Genomic DNA, 22,935 nt, shown 5'->3' on the forward strand with positions numbered 1-22,935 from the left:
GCACCTAGTAGAATAGAATAGAATAGAATACTTTTATTTGTCAATTTCTTCAAATGTACTTGCCATACAAAGGAATTGAAATTACGTTTCACACTGTCCCATGCGTAGGCATTGACAACAATAAGGTGCAGATGCACAACAAAAACAGCCCTAACAATAAGATAATAAATAGTAATATAATAATATAAATAGTGCTAAAAGAATACTAAAAATATATATATAGCAGCAGGTGTGTGCAATTGCAATGCAAGTCAGGAATGTTTTCAGTTCTTGGTTCAGAGAGTGTTTCCTTGTTGGAGAGTGTGCGTGGGTGGGGGGGTAGAGTCCAATCTGTCTACTATACTTCTGCCAATCTGGTGATTCTGCTGGCTGGGAGCCGGGAGGGAAGAGAGTTCAGCAGTCTCACAGCCTGGTGGATGAAGCTGTTGGTGAGCCTGGTAGTGTGGGAGCGGAGACTTCTGTATCTCTTTCCAGAGGGCAGGAGGCTGAACAGACAGTGCGCGGGGTGGGTTGCATCGTTGACAATTGTGATGGCTTTGCGGGTGAGGCGAGTGGTGTAAATGTCTTGCAGGGAGGGGAGTGGTACACCAACTATCCTCTCAGCTGTTCTCACAATGCGTTGTAGAGCTTTCCTGTTATAGTCAGTGCAGCTACCGCCCCACACAGTGATGCAGCTGGAGAGGATACTTTCAATAGTTCCTCTGTAGAATGTAGTCAGGATGGGTGGTGGAGCACTTGCCCGCTTGAGTTTGCGCAGGAAGTAGAGGCGCTGTTGTGCTTTCTTGGCCAGTGATGCTGTGTTGGTGGTCCAAGAGAGGTCCTCACTGATGTGCACCCCCAGGAACTTGGTGCTGCTCACCCTCTCCACCGCAGCGCCGTCGATGGTCAATGGGGGGTGACAGGTGTGGCCTCTCTGGAAGTTGACAATAATCTCCTTGGTCTTACTGACATTTAGCAGGAGGTTGTTGTCTCTGCACCACGTGGTCAGGAGCTCAACCTCTTTCCTGTAGTGGGTCTCATCGCCCTTGGTGATGAGCCCCACCAGCGTTGTGTCGTCCGCAAACTTCACAAGGTGGTTGGAGCTGTAGGTTGGTGTGCAGTCATGTGTCAACAGGGTGAAGAGCAGAGGACTGAGCACACAGCCTTGTGGAGCCCCCGTGCTCAGGGTGATGCTGTTTGAGACCTTGTTGCCCACACGCACCGCTTGAGGCCTCTGGCTGAGGAAATAGTGGCACAGTCTGCAGCGTAAATATGGCTGAACTTAAACATGTAACATTCTGATGATCAGACAGGCTGCAGCCTTCATTTCTACTGGTTCATGTTTCTACAGTAGAATCACTATAATCTGTCAGCTTTGTGTTCATACTACATACTATAGGAATTATAGTATGTGTGTTATCATTAAGACAGAGATGTTTGTGGGTATGTGGGACTGTAGCCTATAGGTTTATATTGTTAAGTAGCGTACTGCATTGCTTTTAAGAAAAGTAACAAGTAATGTGTATTGGATGACTTTTTTGAGTAAAAACCCCAATACTGATTACAACAAAGTGGAGAAATAACTCCAGCATGCACAAACATTTGACCACGCAGGATGCAATAATGTCTTTGATATGCTGCTTAGCAATGATGGTGACTCTCAAAGCAGCACCAATGAGAATCAATAATTGAATCAACATATCTAAATCCTTATCAGTTCTGATCCCTGCTAACGAGTGCACACAACTTTAATGCTCAATGAGAAGTTGAACGCTTTTCATGAACTTGTTTTATTTAATTTCATCAGGAAGTCGAGTAAAAAGTCACTGCAGCGAGTACAGAAGCACATCCTGTCTGCCCTGCGTGGATAGAACCGATAGAACCTTTTTTACAAAAACATGAATCAAAGTGTTTTTCTTTTTTTTCTTTTTTATAGGGTGTCCTGTAACTGAAAATGGGATCCTTAAAGCGCACCCGCTCATTCCAAAGACTTGATGATTTTTGCAGAGGACCAGGTGCTGCTACCACGGAGAGGTAATGTGTGTCTAAATGTTGTTCCTGACTCAGAGTTTGTGAATAAATTCTTTTTCACACACGTACGTGTTCATATGTGAAGCTCAGCTGTTGTTTGGACTGTAGCTTACTCAGACTGGTTCTCTCCAGTTTCCCGTTAATGAGCTGACTGCAGAGCCATTTTGCTCTTATTGAAGAAAATACATCACTGTGGGAAAGTCTTGAGCCACACCGTATTTCTTTATATTTTGTTTCCAAGCCTACAGGCCTTCTGTATTTGTGTTTTTAAAAAATAATTCTGCACTGAATCACTGAAAATCTTTCAGTTTTTTTTTTTGTGCATTGGCTGCTTTTTCACTTATTTTAAGTCCAGTCCTTAAACCTGACCACTTTTAGACCAGTCTTTATCAAACTGTGGTACATGTACCACCAGTGGTACTTGGGCTCTCTCTGGTGGTATGTGGGAAATCTCCATTTTTTTAAGATTAAATAATATACCATTGTGGAGGTATGCAAAGATGACACAGGAGTTCCCAAGGCTCTTCGCTCTCAACCAGCTGGAGTGCCCATTTCCGTGGGCCTTAAAACTGCTAAGGCTGCATGGTGCTGTCACGCTGATGGTAAAAACATTTAGTGTAGAGGATTAATCTAAATTTTAAATATAGGGAAACTCTCCACAGAACCACTGCCTTAGATCATGGTAAGGCTCATTATCCACTGTGACAGAAGAATGACAGAACCGCCCACAATTCAGTGATTTTCAGCATTTTCAAACACTTTTATTAACGGTTTTTGTTCAAACAATCGGCTGCAACTTTCCAGCACAGAGTCACACACACTAACAACAACAACCTAGTTCAGCCTTTAAGCTAGCGAGGCGTGTTTGCGGATGCCACTCAGATGCATCTGCCTCCCCTGCAGCTGCAGTGCAACCACGCCCTGCCACATTCACACATGGAGAAAACATGGAACAGTGCTGATCCTTCCTTGAGAGACCAGCCTATCAAAACTATTCCAAGGAACCATCAACGACTCATCCAGGAGGTCAAAGAAGACTCCAGAACTACATCTGTTGATCTGCAGATGTCACTTTGCTCAGTTAATTTAATTCATTTCCATTTTATTTATACAGCAGTAGGTCAGAACAACAGTTGCCTCAAGGGGCTTTATATTGTAAGGTAGACCCTACAATACGATTAAGGTCAGAGGTCATGATTCAACAATAAGAAAGAGACAAAATGGAGAGTTCAAGGAGGAAAGGTTAGTGTCAAATTTGCCAAGAAACATAGATTTTCCTGGGGCTTCTCAGAAATATTCTATGGACTGACGAGACAAAAGCTGAACTTTCTGGAAAGTTGAGTCCCGTTACATTTGGCATAAAGCAAACATTGCAGCAGCAGCCAGACACAGTGCTGGTAGTGTGGATGGTCTGGGCTGCTCTGTTATAACTGATGAAACCATAAATTCTGTTCATTACCAGAAAATCCTGATGGAGAATGTCCACACATCAGATTATATGCTGAAGCTCAAGAGCACTCAGGCAGCAGCACAGTGATACAAAACACAGCAGCAATTCACCTCTGAATGACATAAAAAAAAATAAAATGAAGGTTTTGGTGCGACCTAATTAAAATCTGGACTTCAGATTCAGAATCTCTCAGATTGACATGCTTTGGCCTCCCATGTAGGTGAAATACTCCAAAGACACTTTTGGACTTTGGAGCAACCAATGCAGAGCAAGCTGTTAAACTTGAGATGGAAATCCTGATGAATGAAACGTTAGCTTGATGCGTCCGACTTCTCCTGTTAAATGCATCCACTCATCCAAACAAACAGTTCCATGAGATAATTTGATCAACTTCACCATGACTCTTTACTTTGTCACTAAGATTTTCAAAGCGTCGTGGAAGTTTTACATTTCACATTGATCTCTTTAACATCGATCAGAGGGATGCAGGAGAAGTAAATCCATGCTGAACCAGGATCCCTGTGCACACTGACTTTCAGTTCGTTCTCCTTGGCTTCTGGTTCGAGAGTACAGAACATCAAGGATTCAAAACAGATTTATTCACTCAGATGAACAAGTCATAGCTTTGTCACTTTTGAGTTACATGATGCTCCAAATTAACACTATTATCATTTTGCTTTCATTATTTTCTATTAAGTATATATTTTGTCTGTTGTGTTGATATTATTGTGTCTACATGTGAGGATGGATGACGAAAGACTGCAAAAAAAAAAAAAATCTTTGTGTTTCCAGGTGTAGTCCAGCTGTTCACTCCACTCCATTGTCTCAAATCTCAGGGACATGTTTCTGGAAACCTGTGAATCCTGCAACATTTCTGGTAAAATATTTACATGAAGTTACAGCTCACCTGGCTCAGCAGCTCTCCTGAAGGCTTGAGCGCCATCTGCTGGTTCCTGTTCATGTTTTGACTTCATGTCTTCTTCTCCTGATGCTCTTTGTTAGTCAAAAGTGTACAGTAACATGTCACCACATGCAGAAACCTAAAGTTAATTTCAGCTTTAAGAAGCAAATTTTTTTTTAGAACATTTTCTACCAGAACATTGATCAATGGTCATAAGTACCATTCACAGAGAGTTGGGGAATGGCTTCAATCACAGCATTGTAAGATGAAGAAATGGCCTCCTTGACTCCACCCTCAAACTAGCGTTCCATCTACTCAGATCGACACGCCACAACTTGAATAAGATTGTCTAGTTTTGTTTTAAAATCCAGTACCTCCTTATTTGCATGATCGTCATAGCAATGCAGCTGTGTGCCCCGTGATGTAATTAGTATGTTACACAAATGCTACAACAAAGGTGGACGTTGAGGCAAGAATAGATCTGCTGCTTGGTCTGTGGCTTTCATCAGACATGGGGAACAGGATGTTGTTTTTGTAGCCATTTCTCAATTTCAGAAATTGGCAGTTTTAATTTTCTTGAGATGCTCTTTTGACTCGTTGAGTGACGCCACTGACCAGCTAATCAGTGGCATGCAGTCTCACAACATCACATTTTAGTATCTGTTCAGATTGCTTGGAACACCGGCCGAGGAGCTCCTTTTTTACTAAAGGGAAATGGGCTCAAGTGACAGCCTAGGCCAAAAGCGGGAGGTAGCGAGCCGGTTAAGAATGATCATTAAGCATTTTGGGATTTTAACTTTACTCGTTTTTTAAATATTAATGTTCAATCATGGCCTCAGATTTGAATTTGTGAAACAATGCCGGAGTCAACAAAAAAAAAATCTTGAAGGAAAAGAAATGTATAGTACACCCCTAACATTTTTGTAAATATTTTATTATATCTTTTAATGGGACAACAATTTGACCCTTTTGATACAATGTAAGGTAGTCAGTCTACAGCTTGTCTGACAGTGTAGATTTGCTGTTACCTCAAAATAACTCAACATACGGCCATTATTGCCTAAACCGCTATCAACAAAAGGGAGTAAAAGTGAAAATGTCTAAACTGAGCCCAATTAGCCATTTTCCCTCCCTGGTGTCATGTGACTCGTTAATTTTACAAGGTCTCAGGTGGAAATGGGGAACAGATGTGTTTGAATTTGGTGTTATTGCTCTTCAGTGTTGGGAAGGTTTCTTTTAAAATGTATTCCGTTACAGATTACAGAATACATGCCCCAAAATGTATTCTGTAACGTATTCCGTTACGTTACTCAATGACAGTAACGTATTCTGAATACTTTGGATTACTTAATATATTATCATGCTTTTTACAACTACGTGAATGCACTATTGCTGTGTGATTTATTACTATTACTCAAGGTCCACGGCTCCGAACCGTAGTAAAGGGACCTCTGACTAATACGTCGGGTTCATGTCGGGCTCGTAGCCGAAAACTAGCTTTACTTTGTTGTCTGGGTCAACTTTGCTAGCGAGAGACAGAGAGAGGCATTGAAAGGCTGCTCCAACAGAACTTATTGTTTTCAGAGGAAAACACGAACACGGTGTACAGTCGAGTCTTAATAGCTTACTTACAACTGGGCTCGTCAGGCACTCTTCTTGGCTGCAGTGGTTATTTTTATATTTACATGCTTCCAGCTCCCGTTTTTGCTCGGTGACAGCTCGTACATTTCCACTTTCCTTTTTTTCCCTCCTCTTGCTCACAGACACCTAACGGGTATGGCAGTCCATTCTCCCTGCAGCACGGACTACACTGCCTATGAGGCTACATTCATTAGGGCTATGCTTGTAGCATTCTGCCTATTAGCTTAGCACAACAACAACAACAAAAAGGCGCTCTCTCACCCAGGAAACACACAGTCACAGAGAGAGAGAGAGAGAGCGTCGCCCTGTAACCATGGCAACTGTAACGCTGCCGCCTGGAACAACAGAACGTAGCTGTCAAACAAAACCCAAACAGTCCTGACCCGCTACAATATGAAGCAGGAAAGTACCGCCGTGTAATCCATTTATGTCACCAAAGTAAATGTATTATAAATACCACCTTTTTAAACTGTAACTGTAACGGAATACAGTTACTCATATTTTGTATTTTAAATACGTAATGGCGGTACATGTATTCCGTTACTCCCCAACACTGTTGCTCTTACACTCTCATATTAGTCACTGAAAGTTTAACATGGCACATCATGGGAAAGAATCTGTGGACCTGAAAAAAGAATTGTTACTCTACATAAAGATGGCCTGGGCTATAAGAATAATGCCAACACCCTGAAACTGAGCTGCAGCACGGTGGTCAAAACCACACAACAGTTTAACAGGACAGGTTCCACTCAGAACAAACCTTGCCATGGTCAACCAAAGAAATTGAGTGCATGTGCTCAGCGTCATATCCAAAGGTTGTCTTTTTAAAATAGATGTATAAATGCTGCCAGCATTGCTGCAGTGGCTGAAGGCGGAGGTTGAGCCTGTCAGTGCTCAGACCATACGCAGCACACTGCATGGTTGTCGTCTTAGAAGAAAGCCTCTTCTAAAGATAATGCACAAGAAAGCCAGCAAAAAGGTTGCTGAGGACAGGCAGATTACCTGTGGTCTGATGAGACCAAGACTAACTTATTTAGTTCAGATGGTGTGGGGGGTTGTGGTTGCAACTAGGTGAAGAGTACAAAGGTAAGTGTTTCTTGCCTACAGTTAAGCATGTTGGTGGGATGTCATTGTTTGGGGCTGCATGAGTGCTGCTGGCACTGGGGCGGGGGATGGCAACATGTACTGTGCCATACTGAAGCAGAGCATGATCCCCTCCCTTCAGAAACTGGGCTACCGAACAGTATTCCAACATGATATCAACCCCAAACACACCTCCAAAAAGACCAGCGCCTTGCTGAGGATAAAGGTACTTGACTGGCCGAGCATGTCTCCAGACTTAAACCCTATTGAGCGTCTGTGGGGCATCCTCAAATGGAAGATGTAGAAGTGCAAGGTCTCTAACATCCACCAGCTCTATGATGTCATTATGGAGGAGTGGAAGAGTGGTTCCAGTAGTACCCTGTGAACTCCATGCCCAATAGACTTAAGGCAGTGTTGGAAAAAGATGGTCACAAAGAATATTGACACTTTGGGGACAGTCTGGACATTTTCACTTAGGGGTGTACTCACATTTGTTTCCAGCGGTTTAGACATAAACGGCTGTATGAGTTATTTTAAGGGGACAGCAAATTTACATTGTTATACAAGCTGTACACCAACTGCTTCACATCGTATCAAAGTGTCATATCTTCATTGTTGTCCCATGAAAAGATAACAAAATATTTACAAAAATGTGAGGGGTGTACTCACTTTTGTGTGTATGTAGGAACAGCTACGACACAGCTAGGATCCTCAAGCTCCCAGGCCTCTGGTAGACAACTCAAGCTTGAAGGATAGCCTGCCTGCAGGGGCAAGATGGGATGTGGTTTTTTTTTTTTGTTTTTGTTTTTTTTAACCAAACGGGGACGACGACAACTAAAATTTCATGGCATGGCCCCTTTTTTCTCTCTTCAGGTAATTCTGATAATTCTGATGAAAGTCTCCAGTGGTCTCAGCCTCACATGTCATCAAGCAGAGTATCAGATAGGAAATGAATGCTGTCCAAAGTGTCTTGCAGGTAAAACCATCTGAATGATGAATGCATGTGTTTTCACACAACTTAGACAGAATACAAAAAGGCAAGCTTGAAATGAATTTGTTGCTTTTGTTTTCATCAGGGAGTCGAGTGAAAACTCACTGCAATGAGTATAGAAGTACGTCATGTCTGCCCTGCATGGATGGAACCTTCACTGATCAACCTAATGGGCTGGAGCGATGTATTCCCTGTACAAACTGTCACTCAGGTGGATTAATTTCTCTGGGCTTTACTATGTTTTATGTTATAGTAGTTTAAAATCAAATTAAAACATAAAGGGAGGTCTTTCTCCATGATTTAATTAATTCAAGATGATGATGTTTTATATTTCCTAAAGACGTCATAATGACCAAATGTATTTTCAGCAAAAAAAAAAATCGTGAGCTTCAGCGTCTCTTCACAAATACACGAAACATGTTGAGTATGTTCTTTTTATGTTGGCAGCTCTTGGTCTGAGGGTAAAGAAGCAGTGCACAGCAACATCAGATACACTCTGTAAACCACTGGAGGGATTATACTGTGTCCACCATACAGGACACAGCTGTGAGAGAGCACATGAACACAAACGCTGTAAACCAGGACAGTACATTAGTCAGAAAGGTAGGTTTGTGTTTTTAAATGAGAATACCAGAGTTCAGGGAAACTGATCTAATTTAATATTTGCTGAACATTTTTATAGAATATTGTTATTATCATTGTAACATAGGATTTGTACAGCAAAATTAAGTTTAAAGTCAACAATGCAAACAGTCACCATATAAAAACATCACCATTGGGGTAAGTGCTATTGGGCAGTAGTGACTGAGTCTGGTACAGACTGGTTTCTCAGACAGAGGATATAGAGACTGGTTGAAAATCCCAGCTGGTCTGTGCAGTCCTTCAGCACAGGTCCAGGACCACCATTGGGTCCTGCAGATTTTCTCCCATTTATTTATAACTTAACTGTTGTTACGGTCCAGATGACCCTCGATCCTTCTCCTGTAGCCCACCTTAGATGAGACCTTTCTTCAGGTTGACTTGGACCATGCTGAGGAGACCTGTATTATCAGACCTGAAGATGGTGTCCTTTCTTTCAGGAGGTGCAGGATCTCCCTGCACCTCAAAGGCTTCTGATTTCTTTATTTAACATAAGACAGCGTCAGTGAAAGTTCCCATGTCTGACAGTATCCCAGTTAGTTCTGTTGAAGCAGTCATCCAGCTGTTGAGAGGCTCCATCAGACCAGCTTTTAATGGTTCTGCTGGAGATGAGAGCTGTTCTCAGACGGTGTAAACAGGGATGTGTGGTCAGACAGGCCCAGGCGGTCTAGCCGTATAACCTAGCTTGATGTTCGAGTAGCTCTAGTCCATTGTGTTTGCTGCTGTGGTTGTTAATGACAGTCTTCCTCCCCTGCTCTTACCAGAGTCACTGATTCATGTCACTGTGTGGCAATGGGGAGATATAGAGTTTAAGTTCAACTTTTCAAGTTTTACTTCTGTATGGTTCCCTATAATTTGTAGATTCTTAAAAAATAAAATTAAAAAAATCTTTGCAGATTAGATGAAGATATTTTATATGAATTTATGACATGAAGATGTCAAACTGTACCATATTTTTAAATTTAGTGCACTGTTGGACGAGGACCCGGGGTACAACAGAGAGATGTTTGGACTCAGTGTGAGAGATATCACAGAGAGTGAAGTTCAGATAAACATGAAAATACCAGCAAGTCCAGATGTTCTTGATTGAGTCTTTGTGTTGCTGTTAGTTTGCACAGCAAAGCTTCTTGATGTGTTTGAGGACAGAATTCCACACTGATCCACACATGTAGTTGTTGTTTTCATCAGGAACCGCCTCCACAGACACTGAGTGCTCTGACTGCAGCAGTGGAACATTTTCAAATGGAACATTTCACTCCTGTCAGCCACACACACAGTAAGTGAAGCTTCAGAGGCACATGTGCAACATCTGTACATGTCCCCTAACAGTGTCTCTCTATCCTTCCAGATGTCACCTACTCAATCTTCAACAGAAAACAGCAGGAACATCTGCAGCTGATGCTCAGTGTGGAGAACGCAGTTTTAATGTGGGAGCAGCTGTTGGTGGAGCTGTGGGTGTTTTAATTGTAATTATTGGAGGAGGGGGATTATTATTATTATGGCACTTAAAAAAGAGGGCTCCGTCTAACAGGTGAGGATGACAGAACAATGGAAATGTTTAATTTACTGCATCATCATGTTTTCTGACACTGATATAATTTTCACTGCTTTGGTTACAGACCACCAATCAAAGGTATGTTTGTTTCTCTTTCTCCATGTTCACTGCATCACATTGATTTATATAATAAGGTTTTTTTTGTTTTTAAATTTCATTAAAAAAGGCACAGATGGGGAGCGTTTAGCGATGGCATCATCAGAAGGTAGGACAGTGAGCTGTTCACTGACTGAGCTGCACTGATGTCTCTACAGATGTACCAGAGTGTGTTTATTAAACAGAAGCCTTTTCATGTGTCTCCCACAAATGTGCAGGTGATAAAAGAGCAAATGCAGACCATAATGAAGGAATCCCTCTGTGAGCCAACTACTTCTTTCTGTGCTGCTTCATGTGTTGTGGAGAAAAAAGTGATCAGGCTACCTCATAAAACACTGTAGCAGACTTGCATCACATCCTCCCTCCACCACCAGTCCACCAATACTATGATGATCTTTTATGGGGCCATCTTAAAAGATATGAAACAGATAAATAATTACAAGAACTCGTGTACTGGTCTGAGATGAGTCTGAATGTGTACAACACAGTTGTACAAACTGTAGAGATTACCTGGAAAGCTCCAACAAACTTTGTCCAGCAAGCCTGCAGAAGTCTTAGGAGAAAACCTCATGGGACCCTTTATCTACAGTGTCGGTGGAAACCTGTATTTAACAGTCTTAGCAGACTGCTGTACAGACTGGAGAGGACTGTTCTCTCTTTATAAAGTGTCAGCAGAAACCAAAGCTCACATCCTAACCAGAGAAATACTCTCCTGCTGGTGTCTGTGAAGGTTCTCAGTCATCCAGGTCATCGCAGTCAAAGGAGCTTGCAAAGAAAAGCGTCTGGACTTCTTTAAGTTACTTGAAGACGTTTCAAGTAATGGATGTGAGTGGGCGTTAAGGCATTCCCAGACGCCTTAATGCCCACTCACATCCTGGGCCATCTGATCTCAGGAATTCGCATGATAAGGTGGGGCCAGGTTTCACAATGAACTCACCCGAAACTCTGGCTGATTGGGACCCACACCCAGTTTCACACCTTGGCTCAGGGGATTAGAGGATCATCAGGGGGTCCTTTTGTCCCTCTGTGGGGGGATACTCCCACTAGGTTTATATCTGGGACTCTCCACCATTTGACCTTAGAACTGAAGAAGCTTCTCGGATGAGAGGTGAAATGTCTTCAAGTAACTTAAAGAAGTCCAGACGCTTTTCTTTGCAAGCTCCTTTGACTCTCCTGCTGGGTTATACCAGCTTACATCCTCTTAGACCGGGACCAACTGTTCAAATCCTCAGAGTCTAAAGAATCCTGCAGACTGTGGAATCTTCAGCAGAATCCTCCATGTCATCCTGAAACCAAACTGACTGAAAGGTAAATAAATATGTGATTTCCACGTGTGTGATGTGAGCAGGAGGTGAAGCTGCTGTTGTACAAGATATGAAGTTTAGATGTTGTTCCACTCTGTGTTTCTATATTGTTGATATTTAGTGTTTTACTCTCTAAAGTCAGACAGCAAATAAAATGACAGTTACAGTTCAGTACGCAGTGATTTCACACACAGGATGAGTGTTTGTGTTGTGAGTCAGTAAAAGTCTAAAAACAGTGTTCAGCTGCTCTGATGGAAGATGGCTTTAAAATGGACTTTCATTATATACAGGACACACATGGACAAGATGGAGTCCATCAGTATTGTGTGCTTGTTTTTATGCGGCTCACATCAAATTCTAACTAAATGTTTCCTTCTTATTGTGTGTTGTTCCTCTGGGGCTAGACCTTCATGAAGCAGTCAGGTTCTTTGTTAGTCTATTCTGTGCAGCAGCAGAGAGAGAGAGCAGCAGACAGGAGAGACGATACTGGAGCTGTTATCATCAGTGTGCACATATCAAACATTCCCTGTTCATGAGATATACATGGGAGATTATTATAGGAAATATCAGTGACTTCCTGCTGGATCTGTACTCTGATGTGAAGGACTGTGAAACTAAAACAGGCTTGAGTGTCCTTTCATCATTACAGTCAGTTTTACAATCAGTTCCTGCAGTCTGGTTCATAAAGCTCTCAGAGAGAAAGACCTCCATCCTCCCGGAAGTGCTGAAACTCCAACCAGAGAAGAAACAAGTGGAGCTGAAACTTTGCATGATACATGGAAGAAAAACACAAAACTGGATCTGCTGATAGCTTCATCATTCCCTGCAGTTCAGATCCTGCACTTCTTACAGTGACACCTTTACCTAAAAACACTTAATAATAACAAAAAGTTTTTTATGCTTCTTATTAAAACCTGACTTGATTACAAAGACTTGATCAGGTCTGAACCTTTCCCCTTAACCAGCAGCAGTGCTGTGATTTCTGAGAAATATAAAAACTGTTGCAATTGTAAAACTTTACTACTTTACTTCTGTCAGTCTGTCCCAGGGCAGCTGTGGCTACAACTGTAGCTTGCCTCCACCAGTGTGTGAATGTGTGTGTGTGAATGGGTGGATGACTGGGTGTGTAAAGCGCTTTGGGGTCCCTAGGCGGGACTAGTAAAAGCACTATACAAATACAGGCCATTTACCATTTACTTAACAACTTTGTGACTTGTAAATGTTTAGGTTTAATAAATAATTGTGTATCTCCTCCTGTATTACTGATCACTATATACGTATACAGTATACATATATACTGCTTGCCTCCTCCCAGATTGAGACGTGACTTCCTGGAAAAAATTGCTGAACTTTTCTCCAAAATGACAACATTTGACTGCATTTAGGTGATTTTAACATTCACACTGACAGTAGCAGCTCTGACAGCGGACAATTCACCACTTTATTAAAATGTTTAAATTTTAACCAGCATGTGACAGAACCCAGCCAAACAACAGGTCACAGCCTCGATCTGATTGTTTCCAGAGGCCTCAGTGTCCCACTTACAAATGTTTTACATGTCTCGCATCATTATTTCATATTTTCAGAAATGTTCTTCTTCTGTCAAAACAAATACAAACAGATTTATTAGTAAGAGTCATGTCAGTGCCAGCACAGCTAACACATTCACCTGTGAGTGTTCAGGTTTCATTAGCATTATTGTCTTTATATGATGAAATGATGGGCAACCGCTCTAATACAAGTTCTCTAATTATATTGTTATTATTTCCTATTTATTGTTGATATGTCAACATATTAATGTATGTAGAACAACAAAAGCAGCCTGGATGTGATTTATGAATAACTGATTTCTTTTTTTCTTTCTGACGAATGCGCCGTTTTTGCTTTTGTTGCATGAACAAACTGGTTATGTGTTAGGTTAGTGTGAGCTTTGACTTCACTTCCATCCTGCGTGTGCTTTGGATGTATCTGAGCTGACAAAGGTCCAATCTTGCATGTCAGGACAGAAAGGATTAATTTACATACTTGGGTTTATTGAACAGTCACAGTTTGTGAAAGTGTTTCTCTCCTCAGTGTGGAGCAGACACAGTGGACAGGAATGCATCCAGCTGTGTTTCCTGCATCCTCCAGTCTGGATTGTCCTGCAGTCACAGTGAAGGTGTTCAATCCACAGTCTGCAGCACAGAACTGAATGAAGCACAAGCTTGAAGAAATTCAATGAAGAGTTTATGTTTATAATGCTGTGAGTGTGAATGCTTGTCTGTCTGTGTGAGTTAACCCTGTAACAGACTGCCAACCTGTCCACGTGTTACTCCACAGAGTAACTCTGGTGGACAGAGCAGAGTGGATGGGTTAGTCTGTTTTTCATCTTGTCGTGATCAAAACGATGTACCATTAAACATGAATGTGTTTACTGTCTATACTCTGTACAGTAGAGCAGAGGCCTGTCAAAGACTCCTGGTGATGTCTGGAATATGAAGAAGGGGAGGGACGTCAAGCTTTACTTATAACTATATTTTAAAACTGTTCACAGTTTCCTTGCTGATCAGGACCTCCTCCATGTCCACTCATACTATTCCAGTGTTATTAAGTGATAGTTCAGCTGGTTACTGATGCTTGTTTTGCACTATCTGGATAGATTTTATTTACAATGGCTACACCCACCAAAGGGCATTTTATGTCAATTAACAGAAACCTCGTATATAAAACTGCTCTGGAACAAGGTGGGAGCTCGGCACAGCGTTCACATCCCCAAAAAAGAGTGTTCAACAATGAGCAGTCCCTATTCACCGTTTCAGTTTAACTCCCGGGCCGCCCCACGAATCAACCAATCAACATTCAGCAATCGTTTCCGGTACAACGGGAAGTCTGTGGGGTGAAGGCACGGGGAGCGCATCTCGGTGAGTAAAACTACCCCCTCTGTCCTACCGGAATAGTGCACCTTCAGACAGCACGACATCGCTAATGCTGGACTTCCTGCTGGGCTTACACTGTGCGATTTTTGGCCCATTTTGAGCCGATTTTTGAGTCGTACGACCGTTTTGGCGATCGGCCCGATTTTGGCCTTCGTCGTGCATCGTGTAGTATATGTGGGGTAACGAGAAGCGATTAACACCTCACGACCAGCTCCCGATCATCAATCGCTTGGTCGTGAGGATTTCAAACCTTTTTGATTTCAAACAGGATTTCAAAACTGTTTGAAATCCTCGCGACCGTCGTGAGGGTGTCACCGCAGTTTCTTACACTGCGCACGCGCAAACAAATGTCAGCGAAAACGACTGCGCAGCACGTCAGTGCAGCGTGTGATCTGGACACAAGCGATGGAGGTACTTGTAGAACTTCGGAAAGCTCATCTGAGCTTTTTCGATGTGGCCTCACAAAATTATCACAACCGTGAAAATAGTTGGATAGACATTGCTGCTCAATCACAGCTGCCTGATCAATGTTTTTCATTAGCAATTTAGCAAAGTTGATGGTGGCGGTGTGTGTCTGTGTGTGTGAAAGACAGAGCAAGCAACAGAATTTCTGCTATAACCTTCATTTTATGGACGCACAGTGTGAGCACTCAGGTCGCATCAGAGCATCGAGCCGTATAGTGTGAGGCCCTGCATCGTGACCTACGAACTTGTAACCTCTGCGAGTCAATCGTGCAGTTTGAGCAGAAGCTGAACGTAGACATGCGGAAGTAGCTACGTGTCCTTGTTTTTTGTTAAGATAAGATAACCTTTATTAGTCCCACACGTGGGAAATTTGTTTTGTCACAGCAGGAAGTGGACAGTGCAAAAGTTATTTAGCAAAAATTAGAATACAATAAGAATAAATACAGTACACAACTGTACAGAATAGAATAAAATGAAATACTATATATAGTAGAATAAAATATACAATAGGATAAAAATAGAATACAAATTCTATATACGACTGAGTAAAAATACAACGATGCCAGAAAAGAGTATTGCACTTAGTGTTATTGCACATATATGGATATGTGTGTTTGATCAGTTGGAGTCTTTGTTGTACAGTCTGACAGCAGTGGGGAGGAAATAGGGCTGTTCGATATAACGATATATATCGGATGACGATATAAAAAGTCTATCGTTTCATTTTACGCTATCGTTTGTTTGGTGGTGTCGCAAAATAAATTGTTTACGGCAATATGTTTTCATCGTTTTGATGGTCACTGTAGTGACTATATTAATTTCTTAAAGTTCTCTCTTTCTCTTATATTTTATATAACCACACTATGGACGGACAAGCGCCTGTTTTTATGCGTTGTGGTTAGCAACAACAACGGTAACAGCATCGCGTGTCCGCTTGTTTATGTTCCACATAAACCTTTCACAATAAAGCTCAAGATCCTGTTGAGAGTTTTCAAAATAAACTGAATCACGTGAAAGAGCAGATTATTTACGGATGAGAATAAAAAAAAAAGAGCTGCCAGGTGCTAAAAAATAATCCTTAGACTCAAATGTTAGAACAGGCTTTTCCCCGCAGCACGCCGTGTAATAAATACAAAGAATACGGCGGCTGTTACAACTTATGTCTAAAAATGTATAGTTTCATGCATTGGTTAAAACACTCGACTCCAGCTACGTGACGCGCAGCTGGAAACACTTCCCGCAAGACGAGCTGCCCAAGATTCACAGAATTTACAGAAAATGTTACATTTTTGTGATTTATATCGTTATAAATTCTTATATCGGGATATGAGATTTTGGTCATATACCTGCGAAATCTTTCCGTCCCACACCATGGGTGCTGCAGCCTGCCACTGAAGGAGCTGCTCAGTGCTTTCAGAGTCTCCTGCATGGGGTGGGAGATGTTGTCCATCAGGGATGATAGCTTAACCACCATTCTCCTGTCACTCACCACCTCCACTGGGTCCAGGGGGCATCCTAGAACATCCCTTCTGATCAGCCTGTTCAGTCTCTTCCTGTTCCCAGCAGAGATGCTGCCACCCCAGCAGACCTCACCGTAAAAGATAGCTGAGGCCACCACAGAGTCATAGAAGGTCTTCAGGAGTGGGCCCTCCACTCCAAACAACCTGAGTCTCCACAGTAGTTACAGCCTGCTCTGCCCTTTCCTGTAGAGGGCGTCTGAATTATGAGTCCAGTCCAGTTTGTTTTTCAGATGAACACCAAGGTACCTGTAGCTGTCCACAGCCTCAATGTCCATCACTTGGATGTTCAGTGGTAGCAGTTGAGGATGTTTGTGCCTGCGGAAGCCTACCACCAGCTCCTTGGTTTTACTGGTGTTGATCTGGAGGTAGTTCTGCTGGCACCAATCTACAAAGTTTTGGGTCAGTCCTCTGTACTCCTTGTCGTCCCCATCAGTGATGAGGCTGACTATTGCAGAGTCATCAGAGAACTTATTTAAACCACAAAATGGGAGCGTTCAAGTGTTTGTCCTACCTCCTTTTCCTAGCGTCCTTTCCTTGACCTGGATTGAAACGTGATCGGGATTAAGGATGGAGAGGTGATTGGAGGAGATGCTGGAGAAAACGCTGTCCTATTATTCATAGCGACCTTTGCGTACTCTAATGCTCCATTCATAGTTGACATTCTCTCAATGTGAAGTCATCTGATAAGACTGCAGTACAGTCTGGACTTATGTACTGAATAACTTATTTTGTGATGAGCTGATAGATAGCTGTACACAACTATACTGACATACATATGCAATTATCACGGACAGTAACATGCATGTGTGGAACAAACATTATATCCATGTTAGAGTGCTGACTGTGGTTTTATGAATGTCCTCGCTGTAAAAGAGCTTTCAACCTCTGGTTCATGCAAATACATGTCAGTATTTGACATATCACCTTTCATGTCCAAAGTTACCTTGGATATGAAATGCAAACTATGCAAAGTTCAAATGTTTGCAATAAATTCAAACCATAAAGAAGCCTCTGACTGGACTTGTGTGACATAAAGTGTCACCGCCATCAGCTCAACAGTTTACCTGAAGGTTTACCTACATATTGTTTGTTCTGTCAGGTGTGATTGTGTAACATGTTAATTTGTGTTTCACATGTTTAACATGGGCAGCTGCCTGCTCAACACAAGCCAACGCTGTGGCAATGGTTTGTATGAAATAAGCAAATGTGCTTCATCTTTCATGAGCTCAGCTCATGTGGATCGTCACACCAACTTATGTGACTTGAACCTGTTAGATGTGATTTAAAAGAGGAAACAAACTTTCACATATAATCAATATCTTGATGTCAGATGTTTGAAATTCACAGCACTACAGTCTCACCTACGAACAACATAAATGAGTATTTTCTTGTCACAGTAACATTTAAAAATGTTAATTTTACTTTTGGATGCTCTCTCCTTTATTGGTGATTGGTGGAAAACTACCAGATGGTCCATCACCACCAACAACTAGTACGGAGAATGGACTGAGATGTTGGTCAGACAAAACCAAACTAAAATCCTAATAAACAAGTTAATCATTAAAAAACAAAAACTGTGCTGTCTGTTAGCTTTTAAATGCATTAAAACAATAATTGTGGCTAATAATGGATTGGATTTATATAGTGCTTTTCAAGGCACCCAAAGCGCTTTACAATGACACTATTCATTCACTCTCACATTCACACACTGGTGGAGGCAAGCTACAGTTGTAGCCACAGCTGCCCTGGGGCAGACTGACAGAAGCGAGGCTGCCATATCACGCCATCGGCCCCTCTGGACAACACCAGTAAGCGGTAGGGTAAAGTGTCTTGCCTAAGGACACAACGACCAGGACAGAGAGCCCGGGGATCAAACCGGCGACCTTACGGTTACAGATGGGCTTCTCAACCCCCTGAGCCACGGTCGCCTGCTGATGGTTTAGTTGAGCATTAGACTCCATGGTCACAGCTCATACTGTGACCATGGAGGCACAGATGTGGCTGCTAAAATCTTTCCTCTGCCTGCCCTGATGCCCTTTCACTCTCAACTGTGTGAAGTCTTGTGTAAACAGTATCAGCTTCATTATGATCTGACTACGTTGGTTCATCATCGTCTAGAACGCTTTAGGGCCTGTTTCTGGGTAATCTCTAACCTGTTGTTTTTTTTGTGTTTCCAGATGTTGTCCAGCTGTTCTTCTGGTTAGAACTCCATCATCTGAAATCCCAGGGACGTTTCTTCATATTTTGGATCAAGGAAACTTTCAGCCTGTCAGATCAGATGTCTTCAAGAAGGAAACCTGCGAATGCTGCAGCATTTCTGGTATGCACTCTTAAGCTCTTTGTTAGTCTAGTAAGCAGTGAATGATCAGATTAAACCTTTTTGTTTCCCTTCAGATAATTCTGATGAAAGTCTTTAGTGGTCTCGGTCTCTCGTGCCATCAAGGAGAGTATCAGATAGGAAATGAATGCTGTCCAAATTGTCTTGCAGGTAAGAACCAACTAAATGATGTGTGCATGTGCTTTCTAAGCACACACGTTGGATGCACGGTGGAAAAAAAAAAGTTTGATTTCTTGCTTTTGTTTTCATCAGGAAATCGAGTGAAAAGTCACTGCACTGTAGAATCAAGTACTTCCTGTCTGCCCTGCATGACTGGAACCTACACTGATCAACCTAATGGACTGGAACGATGTCATCACTGTACAATCTGTGACTCGGGTACATTTATGTTCATATCTTCATTCCCTGACACTGAATCAGATCTCAACAGAGTTATTTTGTTGTTAATTGTTGTTAATCTTAAATCAAATCAAGACATTAAGGGATGTCTTTGTTCATTAATTCAAATATTCAACATGATGATGTCACATCTTTCCTGATTGTCATAACGATCAAAGGTGTTTTTCAGTCAAGAAAACATGAATCACAAACACATGAAACATGTTGAGTACGTTCTTTTTATGTTGGCAGGTTCTGGTCTCAGAATAAAGACACCGTGTACAGTAACATCAGATGCACTCTGTGAACCTCTGGAGGGATTCTACTGTGTCCACCCTACAGGACACAGCTGTGAGAGAGCACAGGAACACAAACACTGTAAACCAGGACAGTACATCAGTCAGAATGGTAGATTTGTGTACCTTTAAGTTTCCTGATCATGTTTATTTTATATAAATAAAACAAATGTTGGGTGGGGGGTGCAGGAAGGTCATCTGGCATAAAAATCTGTGCTAAAACAAAATTCTGACTCATCGAGAATGAGTGTATCAAAGACTGCCTCTGGCGGAAGGTATCTTAGGAAGCAGTGAGAGAAAAGGAAGGAAATGTGACACTAGGGACTATGACGGTAAAGAATGAAAGCTGCTATTATGATGGAGAGAAGGAACGTAGATAATAATGTGTGTACAGGAGAGCAGGTGGAACAGACGAAAGGCCGGGGTCACTGGATGTGGAATCAAACTATACCATGGTGTAGATAGGAAGGGAGTAGGGGTAATATTAAAGTAATAGCATGTCAGCAGTGTTGTGGAGGTGGAGCGAGGCTCAGACAGGATCATGAGTCTAAAGGTGAAACTCAAAGGTGGGATGTTGTCCGCTTTCTGAATGTTCCCTTGAATGTTGTTGCTGCGTATGGCCCACATGTGGTACAGTTAGTGGGAAGAGAGAGAGAGGTATTCTGGAGTAAGTTTAGTGATGTTGTAGAGGCTGGGGATTGGAGCAGAAACTTGTATACATGCAGGTGAAGGAACAGTGGCGATGAGGACAGATAGTGGTGGATTTGGGGAAATGATCAAAATGGCTGGGGTGAACAAATACTTTAGGAAGAGGGTGGAACATGAAGTGAAATAAGAGTGGAGGCAGGTTCACACAGGTGGACTACATCTTGTGCAGAAGGTTGAATGTCAAAGCAAGACAAGACTGCAAGGTTCTCATCAGAGAATGTAAGTAAGCAGCATCAGATGGTAAACTGTAGCATGAATTTGCATGTGAAGAAGAGGAAGGAGAGCAAGTTGACAAAGGAAGAATATTCCCCAAAAGTTGATTCTGTTGATCTGGATGTAGAGTTTACGAACATTTAAAACTCTACGGCCACTGTTAAAACATTTCATACACAGTAAAGTCATAGTTATGAGCCATAAGTATTGATAAAATAGACATGATTACAGAAACCTGATTACAACAGGATGATTATGTTAGTTTAAGTGAGTCAACTCCCCGAGTTACTCACTGTCACAATCCTCAAAGCACAGGCTGAGGAAGAGGAGTTGTAGCAATCCTTCACTGTAGCTTATCAGCCAACCAAAAACCCAGACCGAGTTAAACTCTTAGTGTGTGAAGAAGATAGTGATTTAATATGGTAATTATTGTTTATTAGTAGCCACATTATTTATTAGATGTACAACTATAAGCCCCACACTTATCCGCACATGTCGTTGTTGTCATGTTGTCATCAGGAACAGCCTCCACAGACACTGAGTGCTCTGACTGCAGCAGTGGAACATTTTCAAATGGAACATTTCACTCCTGTCAGCAACACACACAGTAAGTGAAGCTTCAGAGACACATGTGCAACATCTGTACACTGTCTCTAACAGTGTCCCTCTGTCCTTCCAGATGTCACTCACTCAACCTTCAGCAGATAACAGCAGGAACATCTGCAGCTGATGCTCAGTGTGGAGAAAAAAGTAATCATATGACACTGGTTGTCATTATCACTGTGATGCTCTCAGTAGTTGTCATTATTGCTGCAGTGTTATTACTACGGCATTACAAAATGAAGGGGTTTTGGAGTGTAAATACAGGTGAGGATTAGGAAACAAAGAAATTGTTCTTTTTACTAGATCATAATCATTTTTGACAGTGATTTTATTTTTTTTATAGATTTTGTTTAATTACAGTCTCAAACAGTTAAGACTGCGTGTTTGTGTCTTTCTCAGTGTTCATTGTATCAGATGTAAACAATGTGTTATCTAAAAAAATTTCTTTTTTTTTCTTTTTCTTTTTCTTTAATGGACCAAAAAGAAGATGTTGTAAAATGATGACATCCGAAGGTAAGACAGTGAGTTGTTGAGTGAGTGAGCTGCACTGATTTCTCTACAGATGTATCAGAGCTTTAATCACATGTGCTTCTCTCCTCAGTGTGGACCATCATGAAGGACAATAGACAGGAAACGATCGGCTCTCTGCAGAATAAACCTGTCCTAGAAGGAGGACGGTGACAGGTTGTGTTTGCAGTGGACAGAAATAAAGAAGCTGAGCGTCCTGCATCGCTCCGGTCTGGATTATGATGATTCATAATTCAGTTCAGGTGCTTCACAAACAAAAGCAATTCCTTTGAAAATCATCAAATACAAGGACTGCACTGAAAACAAGTGAGAATTCAGCCAACTTCAGTAATTCTCCAAACATGGCTGCTGGTTAGTTTTCCACCTGTGTTTACGTCCAAAGATCTACACATCTGTATGTTTCAGCTTTGTCCTTCTGTCACAACATTGTTCATCTTCATCTTAACTTCCTGCTAGCTTCTATCATGGTTAAAGTTCATGAGTCATCGGGACATCCAACAATGATGGTGTTACTGGAGTTGAGTGAAGTTTGATGGCTTTATTATCCACGCTGTGACACATGGCAGCTGTCACAGCAGAACACATGAAGTCAGCAGGTGTGTTTAAATTTAGGCTCTGCTTCATCTGAAGGTCGATTACATCACACCAAGGCGACGAAGCCCATCCAGAATCCAAGGCTCCTACAAACGTGTCCTCCTTCTCCCTGGATTTGAAGGACAAGTCGGTCCACCCGATCCCAGGATTCATTGCAGCGTGGTGGTGGAACATAAATTTTGGTCCAGAGATGGAGCAGCACTCTCTCTCTCTGAGTCTCTGATGCTGTTTTATGTTTAAGTCTGGCTTCAGTTAAATCTAATTTAGCAGCTATGACATCAGAGAGTGTAGGGAAGGAACAGCCACACCCACAGGTGACATCATGCAGTTTGTGTTTTCACCTTCAGAGGACGACAAATCAACACAGACAGAGAGCTGCATTCAGACTTTCCAGCCATCAGTAATAACTTCAAAAATAATCATCAGTGTTTCAGCAGTTATGATATCAGAGATAATCTAGATATGTGTGACAATACTGAACATGACACATGACACACGATACAAATCATGTGATCCACTCTGACTGCACCTTCATTCATGACTTCAACATGTTGAAATGAGCTTTGAAGAAACATTTAGTGAAATAAAGCTTTCATCACAGGATTAATGGGAGCACCAGTTGAACTTTGTACTAACAACATTTTGAATAACAGTTTGAATAAAGCTCAGGTGTCGAAGATACTCACTGATTGAATGGTTGTTTTCAG

General features: G+C 41.8%; 2 protein-coding genes across 9 annotated transcripts in view; both read left to right on the forward strand.

Moving 5' to 3' along the window:
* The window catches only part of LOC113015769 (tumor necrosis factor receptor superfamily member 14-like), a 103,326-nt gene extending 89,238 nt beyond the window's left edge, over positions 1 to 14,088 (forward strand). For 3 of the 6 annotated variants that reach the window (XM_080297659.1, XM_080297660.1, XM_080297658.1), the window contains exons 8-12: positions 9,904 to 9,991; positions 10,064 to 10,246; positions 10,335 to 10,348; positions 10,437 to 10,475; positions 10,585 to 12,922. In XM_080297659.1, coding sequence (XP_080153785.1) covers positions 9,904 to 9,991; positions 10,064 to 10,246; positions 10,335 to 10,348; positions 10,437 to 10,475; positions 10,585 to 10,631 — 371 coding nt within the window. In that variant the 3' untranslated portion in view covers positions 10,632 to 12,922. Of the gene's footprint in view, positions 1 to 1,240; positions 2,014 to 4,252; positions 4,338 to 7,958; positions 8,062 to 8,161; positions 8,288 to 8,523; positions 8,680 to 9,903; positions 9,992 to 10,063; positions 10,247 to 10,334; positions 10,349 to 10,436; positions 10,476 to 10,584; positions 12,923 to 13,743 lie in introns of those variants that run through there. The other 3 variants (XM_080297661.1, XR_013905439.1, XR_013905440.1) reach the window with 3 other exon arrangements.
* Positions 14,089 to 14,606: 518 nt separating this feature from the next.
* LOC113015941 (tumor necrosis factor receptor superfamily member 14-like) lies at positions 14,607 to 22,909 on the forward strand. 3 transcript variants are annotated; one of them, XM_080297662.1, is made up of 9 exons: positions 14,607 to 14,996; positions 18,748 to 18,890; positions 18,965 to 19,058; positions 19,161 to 19,286; positions 19,539 to 19,694; positions 21,023 to 21,110; positions 21,183 to 21,370; positions 21,591 to 21,619; positions 21,708 to 22,909. In XM_080297662.1, the coding sequence occupies exons 1-8, from the start codon at positions 14,933 to 14,935 to the stop codon at positions 21,605 to 21,607; spliced, it is 876 nt and encodes a 291-aa protein (XP_080153788.1). In that variant the 5' UTR covers positions 14,607 to 14,932; the 3' UTR covers positions 21,608 to 21,619; positions 21,708 to 22,909. The 3 variants fall into 3 exon arrangements, with proteins under 3 accessions (XP_080153788.1, XP_080153789.1, XP_080153790.1); XM_080297663.1 differs by having other exon boundaries at positions 21,183 to 21,253; XM_080297664.1 differs by having other exon boundaries at positions 14,608 to 14,996; positions 21,183 to 21,253; positions 21,594 to 21,619.
* The last annotated feature ends 26 nt before the right edge of the window (positions 22,910 to 22,935 follow it).

Source organism: Astatotilapia calliptera, chromosome 23, assembly GCF_964374335.1.
Source record: "Astatotilapia calliptera chromosome 23, fAstCal68.1, whole genome shotgun sequence".
In the NCBI taxonomy this organism is placed as follows: Eukaryota; Metazoa; Chordata; class Actinopteri; order Cichliformes; family Cichlidae; genus Astatotilapia; species Astatotilapia calliptera.